This window comes from Melanerpes formicivorus, unplaced genomic scaffold (assembly GCF_026170545.1).
Source record: "Melanerpes formicivorus ecotype bairdi unplaced genomic scaffold, bMelFor1.0.p_v2 SCAF_8, whole genome shotgun sequence".
Taxonomy (NCBI): Eukaryota; Metazoa; Chordata; class Aves; order Piciformes; family Picidae; genus Melanerpes; species Melanerpes formicivorus.
Genome location: NW_027142360.1, coordinates 209,095 through 226,970, shown reverse-complemented (window position 1 = coordinate 226,970; position 17,876 = coordinate 209,095). Strand labels below are relative to the sequence as shown.

General features: G+C 49.2%; 1 protein-coding gene across 1 annotated transcript in view; it reads right to left on the bottom strand.

Moving 5' to 3' along the window:
* The window catches only part of TMTC1 (transmembrane O-mannosyltransferase targeting cadherins 1), a 200,167-nt gene extending 183,222 nt beyond the window's left edge, over nucleotides 1–16,945 (bottom strand). Inside the window, exon 1 of the mRNA XM_068141758.1 lies at nucleotides 16,447–16,945. Within this exon, the coding sequence (XP_067997859.1) occupies nucleotides 16,447–16,766 (320 nt within the window). The 5' untranslated portion in view covers nucleotides 16,767–16,945. The remainder of the gene's footprint in view (nucleotides 1–16,446) is intronic.
* Nucleotides 16,946–17,876: the final 931 nt, after the last annotated feature.

Genomic DNA, 17,876 nt, shown 5'->3' with positions numbered 1-17,876 from the left:
AACTGTACATTTGGAAAAATATAATGTGTTATCTAGCTGGAGAAGACTCCATATATGAACAAGGAATTTGGAAGCACTAACATAAAAGGACATTTAAAAAGAAAAATTACAAGACAGCTAGTGAAAAGGATTCAATCGAAATATTTCACATGTAGCTGTAAACATGCTAGAGGATCAGGAATCCTTCCTGTTACCAAGACTCCAGGTCTGCCATGATATACACAACAGCAAAGCCACCGAGCTGTTACTGTGCAAACACCCTTGGGTTTTTGTAGGGCAGAGAAGCTGTGGTATGTCTGTGAGGGCCAGCCAGCCTAAGTTTTTTATAAATACTCTCTACATTCCTTACTCATAAGACAGAGTGCTATCATTTCTGAGCTGCATTTTCCAATGCCAACCTAACATCGACAGACCAGGAGTCTTACTGTTGCATTCCTAGTTTGCTCCCACTGGAGTGTTTTTGGAGGCAACAGCTGAAACCCAAAGAATTTGGCAAAAGTGAGATTTTAACATGACTCAACCTTTCCCTTTGAAGTATGGGTTGATGCAGCTACATTTTTGTAATGGGTTGGGGCAAACCCCCTCCCCACCACAGGGCAGAAACGACTCAGACAAAGGGATTGCAAAAGGGATGGAAAGTTTAAATAGAAATAACAATTTAAAAACATACAACACTGAAAGCTTTACAAAGAACCACAAGCACCGTGACAAAGAGACAGATCCCACAACATAACCAAGAACATCCCATCCCCACCTGGGGGTACACCCAAACCCCCCCCAGGGCTCTATCCTCCCCCCCAACCCAGCCTCGGGCCTGGGCAGGCCCAAGGGAGGCAGCTCACGCCATTTTACCTAGGCTGCAGCTGGGGACGAAAGAGGAAGTGAAGACCCTACATGGGCATTTTATAGGGGAGCAGGGCATTATGGGAAATGGAATACCTGCCTGTGACCACCCCCTGGGCTGGGCCCACCCCTTTGGGACCTCCCAGGTGTGGTCTATGCAGTGGCATCCGGGCCAGCACCCAGCCTAAACCACCACACGCCACCCCTTATTCCATGCCATAATCCCTGCACACAGAACATATCATCAAATTAGAACTCTTCTGATGACATGTCTAGCAACAGTCCAGGTCTTCATCTGGGCGTCCTTCCACACAGTCTCTCATTCAGCCTCAAGTATCAGTCCATTCCAGTTCTTCTTCCTCATATGATGGAACCTCCCAGCAACACAGTCACTCTCCTGCAGTGTGAATTCCTTGTGGACTCATTGGGACATCCTGGTCACCTGGCAATACCTCACAACTTCTCAGCTGAGCCTTTGTTTGCTTTTACAGTTAATCAGCAGCTTTTTTTCCACCCCTGGGGCAAGCCGGTCACAGCAACAACCGCTTTTCTCCATCCCTCCAGGGAGCCTCAGCCGACCGCTTCCAGCTGCGGTCCAAAACTACACAAAGGCACATCGCAGGCACATTGCCCCGCCACTGGGTGTATCGAGGCATCACCGCATTCGATTCACAGCACTCCCCCGGCAGAGGGGCGGCTGCAGCACAACTCACTGAGAAGAGAAGAGGAGGAGCCAGGTGCTTGGCACCATTCTCGGAGCATGTCCGAAAACACCAGGGAAAGATTTACAGCTGCCGCCGCCGCTTGAACACAGCTCGGCCCGGCGGTGCCACCGCCGCTTGAACGCAGCCGGCCTGGCCCCTGCCGTCTCTGTCGCCGCGATGCAGAGTCCCAGTCACCTCCACCCCCTCGGGTTTCAGAAGCCGTCACTTGCCCGCTCACTGCGGGAGGCTGTCCCCTGCAGCAGCTGCGGGCCGACCCTGCTCTGTTTGCCGCTGCCCCCTCCTCTGCTCCGCTCCCTGCCGCTCGTCGCTCCGCAGAGAATAAGGAGGAGAAGGCAGGTCTCGCCTTCTTAGGCTAGTTGAGCATTTTTAAGCCGCCCTGGGTAGAAAAGTCACAGAAAGAGCCACCCCTCGCTGTTCCCAAGCAACACGAGGGACTTCCATGCTATCAGCCACGCACCAGGAGTCCTTCTGCAGTCCACAGGAGAGTTCACACAGTCACCCCGGCAACAAAACTTGAGCCCCCAACTTGCAAACCCAAACCGACGCCCAGAACTAAATTTAAACTCTCCATCTTTTGCAATCGATCTGCAGAGTGGGCACAGCAGCCAGCCCCACGCTGGGCGCCAAAATGTAATGGGTTGGGGCAAACCCCCTCCCCACCACAGGGCAGAAACAACGACTCAGACAAAGGGATTGCAAAAGTGATGGAAAGTTTAAGCAGAAAAAAACAATTTAAAAACAAACAACAATGAAAGTTTCACAGAGAACCACAAGCACTGTGACAAAGAGAGAAATCCCACAACATACCCAAGAACATCCCATCCCCACCTGGGGGTACACCCAAACCCCCCCCAGGGCTCTTTCCTCCCCCCCAACCCAGCCTCAGGCCTGGGCAGGCCCAAGGGAGGCAGCTCACGCCATTTTACCTAGGCTGCAGCTGGGGATGAAAGAGGAAGTGAAGACCCCGCATGGGCATTTTATAGGGGAACAGGGCATTATGGGAAATGGAATGGCCTGTGACCACCCCCTGGGCTGGGCCCACCCCTTTGGGACCTCCCAGGTGTGGTCTATGCAGTGGCATCTGGGCCAGCACCCAGCCTAAACCACCACAATTTTGACAAGACATCAGTCCATGTGATTCAAGAACACTTGCCCCCCCACCCCCGTTATGCAAACCACTTCAGGGCAGCAGTATACATCACTTTCTTTCACTTCCACCAGCATAGAAGACAGCAAACGGCAGTCACAGACACCCAGCCAGAGTTTCAGCTGTAAATACACTGCAGCAGCAGGAACTCCTAGGCCTAAATCTTATTTTCAGAGCACTGCAGAGAAAAAGGAGTAGCACAGGGCCACCCTAACCCAAAGGAGCCAAAGTTCCCATTCTGAGGCATCTGCATGTGTGCAATGGCAGGGACCACTTTTAGAACCTGTTCTTCATACAGACTAGTCATTTCTGGGTGCAAAACAGCTGCATGGAGCACAGCTGCCACCTCTACTCCCCCTCAAATTCCAAAGTGTGCTCTGGAGAAAGCAAATGTGGGTAGGTGAGGACAATAAGGACAGCACTCAGGCTACCAGGTGATATGAAGCCATGCACCAAAATGTGAGCAATGTTAATTTATTTATGTATTTGGCCAAGTCATAAGAATCAATTTGCTAAAATCACAAGATCTGAAAATACACTTGAAAAATCTCTCATTAGTCTCCATGGTTCACATCTGATCACTTCCCATCCTGCAAAACAGGTCTACTGGCAAGAGAGGCAGAATCTTATTCAGGAGGAATCTTCCTACCCCCATCAGGTCACCTATCCTGAAGGTAGGGCATGCTTGTCATGCCCTCTCTTGGGGCAAACATCAAGTCAACAAGGCTTGTAAACTGTCAGTTACTGCATGTAAGTCTCTGAGAACAGCTATGGAAGAGCACCAGAGCTATGCAAAAACATCAGCCTCATAGCTTGGCTATTCTGCTGTGTATTCTTACAAAACAAAAACCAAAACCCCACCAACCAACCATCAAAACAAAAAAAACCCACAAAGCCACAAAAACACCAACCAAACCTTCCATTAAACAGTAACATCTGACAGCAAGCATGCCCTCACCATGTGCTTTAAATACCATCTTTGCAGGCCCAAGAACACTGAATGTGCGCAGGTTTTACATTCACATCAGTGTTTCTTATTGCTAAAGCTCTTTTTCATAAGAAATGAGGCCACAGGGCAACAAAGGAAACATTATTTTGTCCTGAAACAATCTCTGAGCAGAATCATTTTGAAGCCTTAGTAACAGATGTATTTATTGCACATCACACAAGTGAGCAATTCTGGGGCTCTAAACAGCTCTAATCCAAGTCACAAGACCTTGACAAAGCTCCACCCTCACACACCCACAGGGGAACAAAATGCAACCTACCATGAAGAGCCAAATTCTCTCCACTGCAGAGCAACTTAAGAGCATGGAATCAGGAACGGATGGGTAAATTTAAAAATTACTTCTCCCTTCTTAATATTGAGTCTTGTCTTTGTTTACTGGGAGCATTATTAGAGTCATGTAGTAATTCTATACAGTATACAACTCAGCAAAGAAACAAAGTAAAGCAGAGATAGTAATCTCTAAGTAAGAAGTGGTGGTTCTCCAACAGTGTTTTTGAACAGAAGCTCTGGCAGGCAGCAACTGTAGTCTGGTGGGACAGGATATGTTTAGGTATTTCCATATCTAAACTGGTCTATGACAGGGGAAAATATTTAACTTTTTATGTTGCCAGCCCCAAAGACAGCAGTACTACCCTCACTTCTAATTTGCAGCATCATGTGGGATGAAACACCTTAGCTGCTTCTGCACGAAGGTTGTAACATGCCTAAGACATGTTATGGCCTAAGCAGCATACATCTAGGAGAACAGATGCTTTGGGCTGGCCAGGCTTTTAGGAACTGACTGCTCACCAAACCAGCGAGGCTTGCGAATACTATTCTAAAGGTTCAGTGCTAAATATGGGGAGTGACAATGGTCCTAGGAATGGAGACACTTGAAAGAAGAGACTCCATTTAAGACATGGTCTTTCCTCAGGAAGAACCCTCTGCAAAACACTCAAGAGTAGGCTTTTGCATTACTTCATTACGTCTTCTGGAAATCTCAGCATTGACAGTTTGCCTCATGAGGGCAGAGAAGGTTGCACTGAAACATCTCCAAAGACTCTTGGGCCAACGACAATCTTTGCATTCAAGTATTGCTGTATAGGATCATAGGATCAATAAGGTTGGAAAAGATCATTATGTAGGAGAAAAATTAGAGAGGCAAAGGCCCCGTTGGAACTGAAGCTGCCCACCACTGTGAAAGATAATAAAAAGCATTTTTACAAATATATTAACCCTAAAAGAAGGGCAAGAAAAACCTCCACTCCTTATTGGGCCTGGAGGGGAACACTGTGACTGGTTTTGGTTTTTGTTTTGTAAGAATACACAGGTGAGGAAAAGGCTGAGGTCCTGAACACCTTCTTTGCCTCAATGTTTAACAGCAAGGCAGGAGGAGTTCAGGACGAGTGGCCTCCTGTGCTGGGCGATGGGGTCAGGGAGCAGTGTAATGCCCTGGCAATCCATGAAGAATTGGTTTGGGACCTGCTGAGCCACTTGGACACTCACAAGTCCATGGGACTGGATGGGATCCATCCTAGGGTGCTGAGGGAGCTGGCAGATGAGCTGCCAAGCCGCTCTCCATCATTTTCCTCCAGTCCTGGCTCACTGGAGAGGTCCCAGGTGACTGAAACTGGCCAAGGTGGTCCCCATCCACAGGAAGGGTTGGATGGAGGAACCTGGAACATCCAGGCCTGGCAGCCTGACCTCAGTGCCAGGGAAAGTGATGGAGCAGATTATCCTGGCGGCAATAACTGCGCACCTGAAGGATGGCCAAGGGCTCAAGTCCAGCCAGCATGGATTTAGGAAGGGCAGGTCCTGCCTCTCCAACCTGATCGCCTTCTATGATCAGGTGACCCACCTGGTGGACGTGGGGAGGCCTGTGGATGTGGTCTACCTGGACTTCAGCAAGGCCTTTGACACTGTCCCCCACAGCAAACTGCTGGCTAAGCTGTCAGCTCGTGGCTGGGACCACTACACTCTGAGCTGGGTTAGGAACTGACAGGAGGCTGATCCCAGAGAGTGGTGGTGAATGGTGCCACATCCAGCTGGCAGCCAGTCACCAGTGGTGTCCCCCAGGGATCAGTACTGGGCCCCATCCTCTTTAACATCTTCATTGATGATCTGGATGAGGGGATTGAGTCAGTCATCAGCAAATTTGCAGATGACACCAAGTTGGAAGCAGTTGCTGATCAGTTAGAGGACAGAAGGGTTCTGCAGACGGACCTCGACCGACTGGACAGATGGGCAGAGTCCAACAGGATGGCATTCAACAAGTCCAAGTGACAGGGGCTGCACTTTGGCCACAGCAACCCCATGCAGAACTACAGGTTGGGGTCAGAGTGGCTGGAGAGCTGCCAAACAGTGAGGGACCTGGGGGTGCTGATTGACAGCTGCCTAAACATGAGCCAGCAGTGTGCCCAGGTGGCCAAGAAGGCCAATGGCATCCTGGCCTGCATTTGGAATAGTGTGGCCAGCAGGGAACTCATTGTGCCCTGTGCTCAGCACTGTTTAGGCCACACCTTGAGTACTGTGCCCAGCTCTGGGCCCCTCAGTTTAGGAAGGACATTGAGAGACTTGAAGGTGCCCAGAGAAGGGCAACAAGGCTGGGGAGAGGCCTTGAGCACCACCCCTATGAGGAGAGGCTGAGGGAGCTGGGGTTGCTTAGCCTGAGAAGAGGAGGCTCAGGGGTGACCTCATTGCCCTCTACAACTACCTGAAGGGAGGTTGTAGCCAGGAGGAAGTTGGTCTCTCCTCTCAGGCAACCAGAACCTGAATGAGAGGACACAGTCTCAAGCTGCACCAGGAGAGGTTTAGGCTGGAGGTGAGGAGAAAGTTCTTCACTGAGAGAGTCATTGGTCATTGGAATGTGCTGCCCAGGGAGGTGGTGGAGTCACCATCCCTGGAGGTGTTCAAGAGGGCACTGGATGTGGCACTTGGTGCCATGGTCTAGTCGTCATTAGGTCTGTGGTGACTGGTTGGACTTGATGATCTTTGAGGTCACAGTACCACCAACGCTGGAAGAGACCTCAAAGATCATCAAGTCCAACCTGTCACACAAGACCTCATGACGACTAGACCATGGTTTCAAGTCCAATCCCTTTTTGAACACCTTCAGGGACAGTGACTCCACCACCTCCATGGGCAGCACATTCCAATGGCCAATTGCTCTCGGTAAAGAACTTTCTCCTCACCTCCCACCTAAACCTCCCATGGTGCAGCTTGAGACTGTGTCTTCTGAGGTCTCCCCTGAGCCTCCTCTTCTCCAGGCTAAGCAACCCCAGCTCCCTCAGCCTCTCCTCACAGGGCTGTGCTCCAGACCCCTCCCCACCTTCCAGCATCTCAACATCTTTCCTAAACTGAGGGCCCCAGAACTGGACACAGGACTCAAGATGTGGCCTAACCAGTGCTGAGTACAGGGCAGAATGACCTCCCTGCTCCTGCTGGCCACACTATTCCTTAAACAGGCCAGGATGCCATTGGCCTTCTTGGCCACCTGGGCACACTGCTGGCTCATGTTCATCTTCTGTCAACTAGTACCCCCAGGTCCCTTTCTGCCTGGCTGCTCTCCAGCCACTCTGACCCAGCCTGTAGGTCTGCATGGGGTTGTTGTGGCCAACGTGCAGCACCTGGCACTTGGACTTGTTGAATGCCATCCTGTTGAACTCTGCCCATCTGTCCAGCCTGGCAAGATCCCTCTGCAGAGCTCTCCTACCCTCTAACAGATCAACACCTGCTCCCAACTTGGTGTCATCTGCAAATTTACTGATGACTGACTCAATCCCCTCATCCAGATCATCAATAAAGATATGAACAGGATGGGGCATGTGTGTGGTTCAGCATATGCTCCAATACAGAAATTCCTTGGGTTTATTTAGGTTATTGGATGTTTTCCAGGCACAGTAGTTTGCCTTGCCACCTAAAGCAGCATTTCCATTTTCCACTGTCCACTCTAGGAAAAGCAATTACATAGCTAGTCTCTTTGGCAAAAAAGACTTTCAGAGGCACCAGTTGTTGAAGACTCACTGAGCAGAGCTTATAAAAGAGCTCTCCCAAAGATAACAAATCACTTTTACTCTTAAAAGAATAAGCAACATCTATCAGTATCCTCAGTTGACCACTTGCCTTACCTCTCCTCAGCATAGCCACTTTGTTTTAAGAATGGCATTTGTAGAGCAGGGACTGTGCACCGTGCTATCCCAAAGCCATAGACACTCACTCTTCCTCTAGATAAGTAATCATGCAGGAACACATCTCCTTGGGTAAGACATTCCCCCTACAAGTGCCTAGAAATAAAGTGGTTTTCAGTGACTCCATCCTCATAGGCCCAGAGGATGAAGGTCTACACCACTGAAGTGAGAGCTCACAGACAAATCCCACACATACCCCGTTACAGTGTATAACCGCTAGCATCCCCAGGCCTTTTAACATTTGTATGCACAAAGACTCATTCAAGATTTTTTAAAGGCCTCTTATGACTTAATATTGTAAACTCTAATTGGAGAGTTTCTATTTTTATAGAGTTTGTTATTAAACTAAACAAGAGCTGTCCAGGGATAATCTGTTTTATTATTTTCAAGACTAACAAAACCCACAACATGTTATGAAATAGAAAATGCACAGGATAATAATGGCAATTTGTCATAACAAGTAACACCTAAAGGAAAGTCTCAGAGCATTCCCCATCTCACACCCCCCCAGGGCATTATACTGGAAGACTCATGTGCAGATGTACAGAACTTAATCTAACAGGCAAGAATGGTTTAAGTTTCCTGAGATCTTCCCCTCCTTGTGGAATTGTCCAATAAATACAGAAAACTTTATGAAAACTAGTGCCTGATTTCAGTGAGCAGTGGAATCTCCTTACAAGCTCCAAAGATGCACCTACAGCATACCAAGAAAATGAGCACTTGCACTCCTAAAATGCCGCGGATTCATTGGTGGCAGTAATGGTTAAAGCTGTGTGGAAACAGCTCAAAGATTAATGAAACAGCTGCAGTAGCTAAAAAAAAATAAGTCCCATTTGCAGCACTGTTCATGCAATGGCCAGCACAAGGAGGGCAGAGTTTCCACCACCGTGCAGCAGCACTTCACTTCGTGCTGGTTTCTGCCAAAAAAAATCTTTTCACAGTACAGTAAAATGCCTCAGAATTAAACAGATGATAAGAATGGAAATGGTTTGTACTTGAATTACTATAAGAGGGACAGGTGGAAAGAGAGGGGCTATATCAATTCCCAAGCTATAGAAATTCCTTCAGAGCACAACAGTCATCAGAAGAGCAGTAGTAGAATAGAATGGAATGGGAATGGGAATAGGAATAGACCAGGTTGGAAGAGACCTTCAAGATCATCATGTCCAACCCATCAACAAATCCAAGTCACCTAAACAACTAAACCATGGCATCAAGCACCCCATTAAGTCTCCTCCTGAACATCCCCAATGATAGTGACTCCACCACCTCCCAGGCAGCCCATTCCAAAGGGCAATCACTCTCTCCACACTTGAACGTGTCCAGAGAAGGGCAACAAGGCTGGGGAGAGGCCTTGAGCACAGCTCTGTGAGGAGAGGCTGAGGGAGCTGGGGTTGTTTAGCCTGGAGAAGAGGAGGCTCAGGGGAGACCTCATTGCTCTCTACAACTACCTGAAAGGTGGTTGTAGCCAGGAAGGGGTTGGTCTCTTCTCTCTAGCAACCAGCACCAGAACAAGAGGACATAGTCTCAAGCTGTGCCAGGGGAAGTTCAGGCTCAAGGTGAGGAGAAAGTTCTTCGCTGCGAGAGTCGTTCGCCATTGGAATGTGCTGCCCAGGGAGGTGGTGGAGTCACCGTCCCTGGAGGTGTTCAGGAGGGGATTGGATGTGGTACTTGATGCCATGGTCTAGTCATGAGGTCTGTGGTGACAGGTTGGACTCGATGATCTTTGAGGTCTCTTCCAACCTTGGTGAGACTGTGAAAAGGAATAGAATGCTGAAAGAGAGAAAATCCATAGGAATTGGTAGGGGCTAAAAAGAGACAAAACACAACTGAAGCAAGGAGTAGCTGGACTTATCTCATCCAAATCTTTAAGGACACTCTGCCTGGATCTTTCAGTGAACTCTTCCCCTCATAATAAAAGGCTTTTAATTCAAGAGACAGATTCTTACCGCGTACTAAGCACTGAGAAACTGCTGTGATTAGGCAGAAGTCCTACATGGTTTATACACACCTCTCCACCTGGGAAAGATCCTCACCAGTTCTGGAGCCCCTATTACAAGAGGGATGTGGAGGTGCTGGAACGTGTCCAGAGAAGGGCCACAAGGATGAGCAGAGGGCTGGAGCACCTCTCCTATGAGGACAGACTGAAGGAGTTGGGGCTGTTCAGTCTGCAGAAGAGAAGGCTCCGAGGCCTACAGGAAGGCTGGGGAAGGACTTCTCAGGATCTCAGGTAGTGATAAGACTAGGGGGAATGGAATGAAGCTGGAGGTGGGGAGATTCAGGCTAGATGTGAGGAGGAGGTTCTTCACCATGAGAGTGGTGAGACCCTGGAATGCGTTGTCCAGGGAGGTGGTCGAGGCCCCGTCCCTGGGGGTGTTTAAGAGCAGGCTAGATGAGGCTCTGTCCAGCCTGATCCAGTGTGGGGTGTCCCTGCCCATGGCAGGGGGGTTGGAACTAGATGATCCTTGTGGTCCTTTCCAACCCTGAATGAAACTATGAAACCTCTGGGCTTGGCTGTGTGGCAGCACAGACCCCAGCCCGGTCTATGGCCTCCTCCTCACTAGCCTTCCCTAGGAGTCCTGTCGTCCTTCCAGTGACTGCAAGCAACCCTGACAATATCTAGAGAAACACAGCTGAAACCCACAGCCAGAACCATCAGATACCTGCTATGAAAATTATGTTCCACACAGGGAGAGAAGAGGACTTCTGTGCACCTGGAACAAGCTTTGGAAACACACAGCCTTCTCCTAGACCTGAATTGGCAGCCAGGTGCTCTGCTCTCATAAGAAAAGCCTATATGACTATAAACTGGTCCATATATTCTAACTGGCCCAGTAAAAGCAATTGCTTCCCTTCACAGGCTCCACCTTGCTCAACATGGCGACATCAGAACGACATCGTTTCATGGCAGGTCTCACCATACCAGTTTGGAGACTAATTGCTACAGCCAGAGTAAAATAAACTAAGTAGTACAGGAAAAATACTGACACACTCTTAACCACTGTGATATTGCCCTAACACAGACAAACAGAGAGAAGAAAATACTTGTGCACTGTGTATTTAACCTGACACATTATAGCTCCACTATATTACCCTACGTTGTCAAAATGTAACATAACATTAAATCAAACCCAAATATGGTCTTTACTTCCCAGGATTGTCTTTGGGTTTTTAAGCTTCCTATCCTTGAAACTTATGCCACTGGTACAGCTGAAAAAACAGAAAGCTCAGCTGTAAGCAACTAGACAGATCAGAAAGCTGGCAATGAATTACTGAATTCTCCCTTTGACTAGGTATTTACATCTAACACAAGCTCATAGCCACTTAAGGCTTTAATCTGAAGTGTGACAGTTTAGCGTGTCATGAAGACATGAGTAGTTTTACAGTAGGCTCTCAGTGCCTATACAGAATACTGAACCAAGGGTCCCATTTACTTCCTAGACATGTATGTACCCAAGCCATCACTGGTTAGAAGCCGCAGTAAGCAAACCTAGAGGGCCATCTGTTGTACAGTGTTGCTGAGCAAAGGACTGGACTTTTTAATTTAACTCTGTATCCATTTTCTCCAGCCAGATGACCAGCAGGATGGATCTGCACACAAATTCTGTTTATGCCTCCTCTGGTGGCAGAACTGCATTCCTCACTACACCCTGTCTGCCTCAGCCCCCTCCTTCTGGCCCACCAGTCACCCAGGAGCAGCTGGAGTGAACACTCTTACACCCTTTCCACAGAGCCAAGCACATTTCCAGTGAACAGTCACTTCCACCTTTGAGGAAAACCAGGTATCTCTCCTGCACTTCTCTGCCCAGCATCATCCTCCTGTTGTAGGGTGCTCCAAACCCCCTTCCCCCACCTCCATCTGCGGATTTCCTTTCCCCCTGAGGGCTTGGGCGGCAGCTGAAGTCCCTCACCTGTATTCACTCGTGGGATCTGGAATAGTGATCGTCTGGGATCTTCATGCCCAGGATATATTGGCACTGGACACATTGGTCAAATCTTAAAGAGTGACCAGAAAAGTGGTCTCAGACTCGTTTTGCATTCACCAGATTCGCGGCGCAAGTGGAAAGCTTTGCCTGCAGCACCCGGACCTGGCTTCTCGTCCGGCTTGCGTCCCCTGGGTTCCTGCTCCCTACCTCCTGCTGGAGAGACCCTGCCTATCGTAACCTGCGGCTGTTGGCCGGGAACGCGCCAGCACTGCGGCTGCTCTTGCGCTGCTGGGGCAGTGCTGCCCCACAAGATTTGTCTCATGCGAGCCGTGCCGGGATATACTTTAACTTTGGCGGGTCCCTTTTCTTTGGATTTATGCCGCAGGATCCACAAATTAGATTATAAAGCTTGCAGTTCTGGAGGCTGCCGCCAAGGAGAGATTCAGGGACCATCTCCAAATTCCTACTCCGCCTTCCTGAGTCAAATCCGGCACCCTCGGCTTTTCCCCAGGGTCCTGGCTTTCCTCTGATTTTACAAGTGGGATAAAGCTATTTTGCGGCTTAGCCTTTTCCATTTTCTGAATTCTCTAAATTGAACTAAAGCTGCCATAAGCATCTTTGTAGAATTCCTGACCAAACAGAACCTGTAAATAAAACCTAACCAGTCTTGTACTTAATTTGGGGTGGGGTTTTCAAGGAAAATAAAGATGAGTGTATTTTTATCATTCTCATCTCATTAAGTTATTCCCAAAACACCTCCTGAGTCTCTCTCATAACTACATGGCTTGGCCTTTTACTTTTCACCCATGTGGTGTCACTTGAAGCATGTCCCTCACAAGCCTTGGCAGGGCCCTGCATCCCACTACCAAAGCTACTGAGCAGCTGGGCTTTCACTTTTTGAATACCCATAAAACCAGATGACTGATTTCTAATTAACAGTCTTTGGATCTGGGCATCAGGGGTTTTCAACTGACACCCTCAGGCTATGTCTGCCATTTGCACAAATCTCCATAACCTGTTTACTTCGGGGCTGGAAAAAAAAAACAACAAAACAAACTAAAACAACTATCTAAATGAGAACATGAGGAGAAAGAGGGAGAGAGGCAGCACTGAGGATTGCACCTTCTGCTTCAATAGCTAAGATATATTTCTGCAAAACCAGTGGAACCAAGGAATAACAAGTGCTACTGAGGGGATGACACACTAACCTTCTGTCAGTGGAGACAAGGTGTAACACAGCACCCAGTTTAAATACTAAATTCTGAGTGAACTACAGAACTAGCAGGGTGGGTTTTTTCTTTTCTTACCCCCTTCAACTCTCCCTGCATCTTAACATTTTATAAGGAAGATGTCAAGAAATAGGATATCCTGAGTCCAAAAAGCCACACTCTTTAGGAAGAAGTATAATGGATCACTTCTTGGAGGAGCAAATAGCTGCAGGTAAACACTCTGAGTGACAGCAACTGGGTAAAAGAGCACAAAGTAAGATTTTCTTCCTAAGGACTATGCAAAACCATTGCCTAACATCTCAGCTCCTGGGCAGATGAGAAGTTGGGCCAGATCTGTCACCTAACAGTTACCCACACGTAAGAGGAACATCTCTGAACCACCTAGTTCTGACACTCCTTTACTGAAAAGTAAATCTGCATGCAGGGTTTTCTTTCCCTCCTGATGTTAACCAACACCAAACTGCAGCAGTTCTTTGGATATTTTAAGTTTTGCTTGATGGTTTTAGTAACACATGCTGCTCATATTTTCCTCTGTTCATTCATACTGACAGATCCACTGTGAATAATGTCAAATGCTCCAGAGAATTAGTCTACAGGAACAAGGAACATAACTTAAGATTTCAAATTTGTCAGGGACGATGACCTACTGTTACAAAATTTCAGTAATCTCTGCTTAAGATTTTTCTGACAGGTGGGTGATAATTTTTTTTTAACTGAGAATTTCAGGAGTATGTGGCACATATGAAGGATAAGTTCAGTCATGGGATCACGAGTCCTTCCTCTCAATTTCACAGCCAAAAAGGACAGAAAAGAGACTGAGACAAAGTTTCTGTAGATTGATGGATCTGTAGATAAAATTTTCAGTCCATATCTGTTCTGTTCATGTAGTTTGGAGATCTCCCAGGTATTTAACTTCAGGACTTGTTCAAATCTGCACAAGAAGAAATCAAATAAGCAAATAAAAAGATTATAGTTTAAGGATACCAGAATACTTTGGTCCCCTCTTCCCTTCCTCAGCAAGATCCAGAAAAGCACTTCCAACTTTCAAACACATCCTAATTGAATACAGTAAATTCTAATGAAAGTATTAAACAACATTAATTTCCATTCTCTTAAAAGTCCATTTCTGTAGAGTGTTTTATAAGCACCAGGGTAAATCTTTTTCCTTCTGCAGAAGGACAGAGCACAACCAGCTCCTGCTGGGCAAGGCAGGGGCAGAGGGCTCAAGCAGGCAGAGTATGGCACCACAGACTCAGCATCATTTGACAGCAGCTCCCAGCAGCCTCTTAGGAAGTGCCACATCTGAAGGATCCACTCTACCCAGACCTTAACATCTTCCTCTGACACCTGGCTGGCAGAAACAAAGTGGGAAAAAAGTGGAAACTGGAGGGCAGGAAGGATATCTGGGATAATCTTCATCTGCAGCCAGGGAAGATAAATGATTGCTTCCCTATTCCAAATGCAATGCCAAGCGGTGAACAAATGACTCCGCCTTTGACTCTGTGTCTTAGCTGTGTGGTTACTACAAGCACTCAACGATGAAACGGTGCCCACATAATTAGTCCAAGTAATTTACAAAAAGAACTAGACTGAGGCATCTTTTTTTTGTTTAACATACACATCCTTCAAAGAGCAAAGGGAAAACCAGTTCAGAGTCATGACATAAATGCATTTAGTTTCCATTCAGCTATTAAAGTTTAACATTCTTTTGCTAATTAGCATGATGTAACATCAGACCTACAACTTGATCTAGGAGGCTGTGTCCAGCACCAGTACCACATACACAGTGGTCAGCGGCAACACGAGCAGGTTTGCTTACCTCTCCAATGACCCCCAGATGTGCTGCTGGAGGAATGGATTCCTCAGACTGCTCCCCAAACTGCAACAGCTTGGCTGGACACATGATGGAGAAAATGCTGTGCACAAAAAGCCAGCTCAACCCATGGGTGCCTACATCCCCCTTCACTCTTCAGAAACCTGCCAAGAGGCCCCCTCAAGGAGAGCGAGAATGCTGCCCTAAATGGTTCACTTTACAAGGGTCTTGTGCTGTTCAGCTTTGCTTTACCAGGGAGACGTCACCCTGTGCTCATCCCACCCCACTTCTCCAGCTAGCTGATACCAATGGCTTTCAGCTCCAAGCCCACCCTTACAACCCAAGGGTGGCAAGTGCTCCACAACACTGCCAAAGTGATGCTGCATTCCCCCCAAACTGCTCTTGCCTCAGAAACTTGTAATGGTCACATAGTTAATCAAATGTTATTTATAAATCAGGTGTTTTAATGAATAATTAACTATCAGAGTCAACCAGGCTCCAGTACCACCTCCTCCTGGCATACTTACCACTGTCTATATAGCTTGCTCCTTATGCCTGTCATGGATTTGCGATGAGGATCTACTGATCACCTACAAACAAGACTCTAGCACTGAACATCACCCAGCCACACTAGTTCTTCAGCAGAGTTCCCTGCAAACACACATGTAATTTGTAAATACTAAAATATTCACCATGACTGATAGTTCATCAGAATAAATTTAAAAGAGAAGTTAAGACAAACTGTACAACCTGTAACTCAGGTGGTCTGCTACAAATTATCCTCCTTGATGAATCAGAGGGGCGTCTGAGTTTTCCTTCTATAATTTAGCGATGGTAACTTTCAGTTACTTTGCAACTGCTCAACTTTCCTTTATTCCTGTGAAACCGAAACCCTTCCTCAACAACTCTGCCCAGTACACAAGGAACATGTGAAGCAGGCGAAGCCGGCAGGGAACTCCGTGACTGACATGAGACACTTGCAGCTGCCAGACTGGCTGCAAGCATCAGCGTGGTACATTTGAAGGAGACCCCTTTGCTTTGCGGTAAAAAGAAAGGCAGGGATGACTACAAGGCTGCTTCAAAACAGCACCGAGGAAGTTTCTGGCATCATCTCTCAATTGCGGAGAAAAATCAGTGGAAACAAAAAGGAGAAACCCAAAGAGAATCCAATCGCAGTCAAGAGCTTTCCGAAACGCTCCCTTTTATCCCCCGACAGCTCGGGGAAGCGACGCAACCTGTTCCCAAACCGCGAAGAAAGCGGGTTCTTGCCGGGAGAGCGGCAGCCACCCCCGCAACGGCATATCATCCTTCTTCTCCACTGGATTTCCACCCAGCCTTGGGGCCACCCCGGCGGCAACAGGCGGATGGAGTCCCCCCGCCCGCCCCGGGGCGCGCCCCGTCCCATACAGCCGCGGGCAGAAATGCTGAATCACGAAGACGCGGGACCGGAGGCGTCGGTACGGGAATTGTCCCTGACCTCGCAACTAGGGGGCTGGACGCGTCCCTCAGCTTGGCTGGCCCGGGCAACGGCTCCGGGAGAGCGGCCGCCAGCGACGCCACCAGGTCCCCTGCGGCGCCGGCCACTTACTTGAAGGTGAGGACGCAGAGGGGTCGGTAGGACTTGTGGCTCGTGTTCTCGGCCATCCGCTTGCCCCAGAAGTCGTTGACGAAAGCGGCCGCCACTGGGGTTGCCGCCCGCACATCGGGGTTGTTCACGATGGCCCAGACGTCGTCGTGCACGAACTCGCCCCACAAGGAATTGCGGTAGCAAAGGGCAGACAGCACCGCCAACGCCAGCACAGCTAACGCCAGCTCCGCCGCCCCGCCGCGCCGCCCGCCCGCCGCCGGGTAGGGGGGCGGCGCGGCTCGGTACCGGCTGCGGGAGCCCAGCGTACAGCTTGTCACCATGTCGCGGGGTACCGCGCCGGCTGTCCCGGCCCCGGGTCCGCCGCCGCGGCGGCACGGGAAGGCGGCGGCGCCCGCATGGTGCTGGGCGGGCAGCGGGACCGCCGCCGGCCACTTGCGCTCTGCTGAGGTAAAGCTTGCTCGGTTGCAAATAAACTGCGGCCGCCTCCCCGCGCCATCCCTCCTCCCCCTCTTCCTCTTCCTCACCCCTCCCCCCTCCGTGCACGCATGCTCCTTGCCGCGCTGTCACCCTGCCGCCACCTCAGCTTGCTGGCGGGGTGGGCTCTGCCCGAGGTGGCCCCCCGTACAGCGGGGAGGGAGCCACGCACGGCACGGTAGCACCCACGCGAGCCTGTGCTGCCCGCGGGAGGGGTGCGCTGCGCGTCTGAGGTCAGAATCCTGGTGCGGCGGGTCGCCCCTGTCACTCGCAGGAGAAAGCTGCAAGGCTGCCGTAGTGCCGGGGCCTCCTCATCCGTCCCGCCACGGGCAACCCCCTCCAGAGCTAGTCATGCCAGTCGTAGCCTGCCCTTAGGCGATGCTCACCGCGGGGGTAGGAATGTCCCAGGCGACTCCACCGCACCCACGCTACTCCATAGCACCCCCAGCACGCGTGCCGATCCAAGGTATCGGTGCTGCTGCACCGTTTCCTCTTTCCTTCAACAGTGGTCCACAACATCCTTTGCAGCATCGTCTGTGTCAAAGAGTCCTGCAGCCTGCCCTGCTGGCAGGGAAAGCGTTTTGGTGCCATGGAACTTACTTTCTGTACTGTGTTCCATCCCATGGCCCTCTTCCAAAATCACCTGGGAACTACGTGCCTTCTCCAAAGCATTATTCCGATGACCGCAGCACATCCATCCCCTCCCACATGCAGCCTTTCTTCTGTCGTGGGAAATCCCCTCCCACATGCAGCCTTTCTTCTGTCGTTGACAGCTCCCGATAACGTTCACTTAAGGAAAGGCCATGTTCACATCACTTGCTCAGCCACGTATGAAAGGTATGTGGCCAGGGCTTTTCCAGATAACAGGAAAACAAGGATGCTGTTAATGCTTTTTACCATTTAAATAAAACCTCCTCCTTACAACAAAACAAAGAAATAACACTTCATGGCAAAGA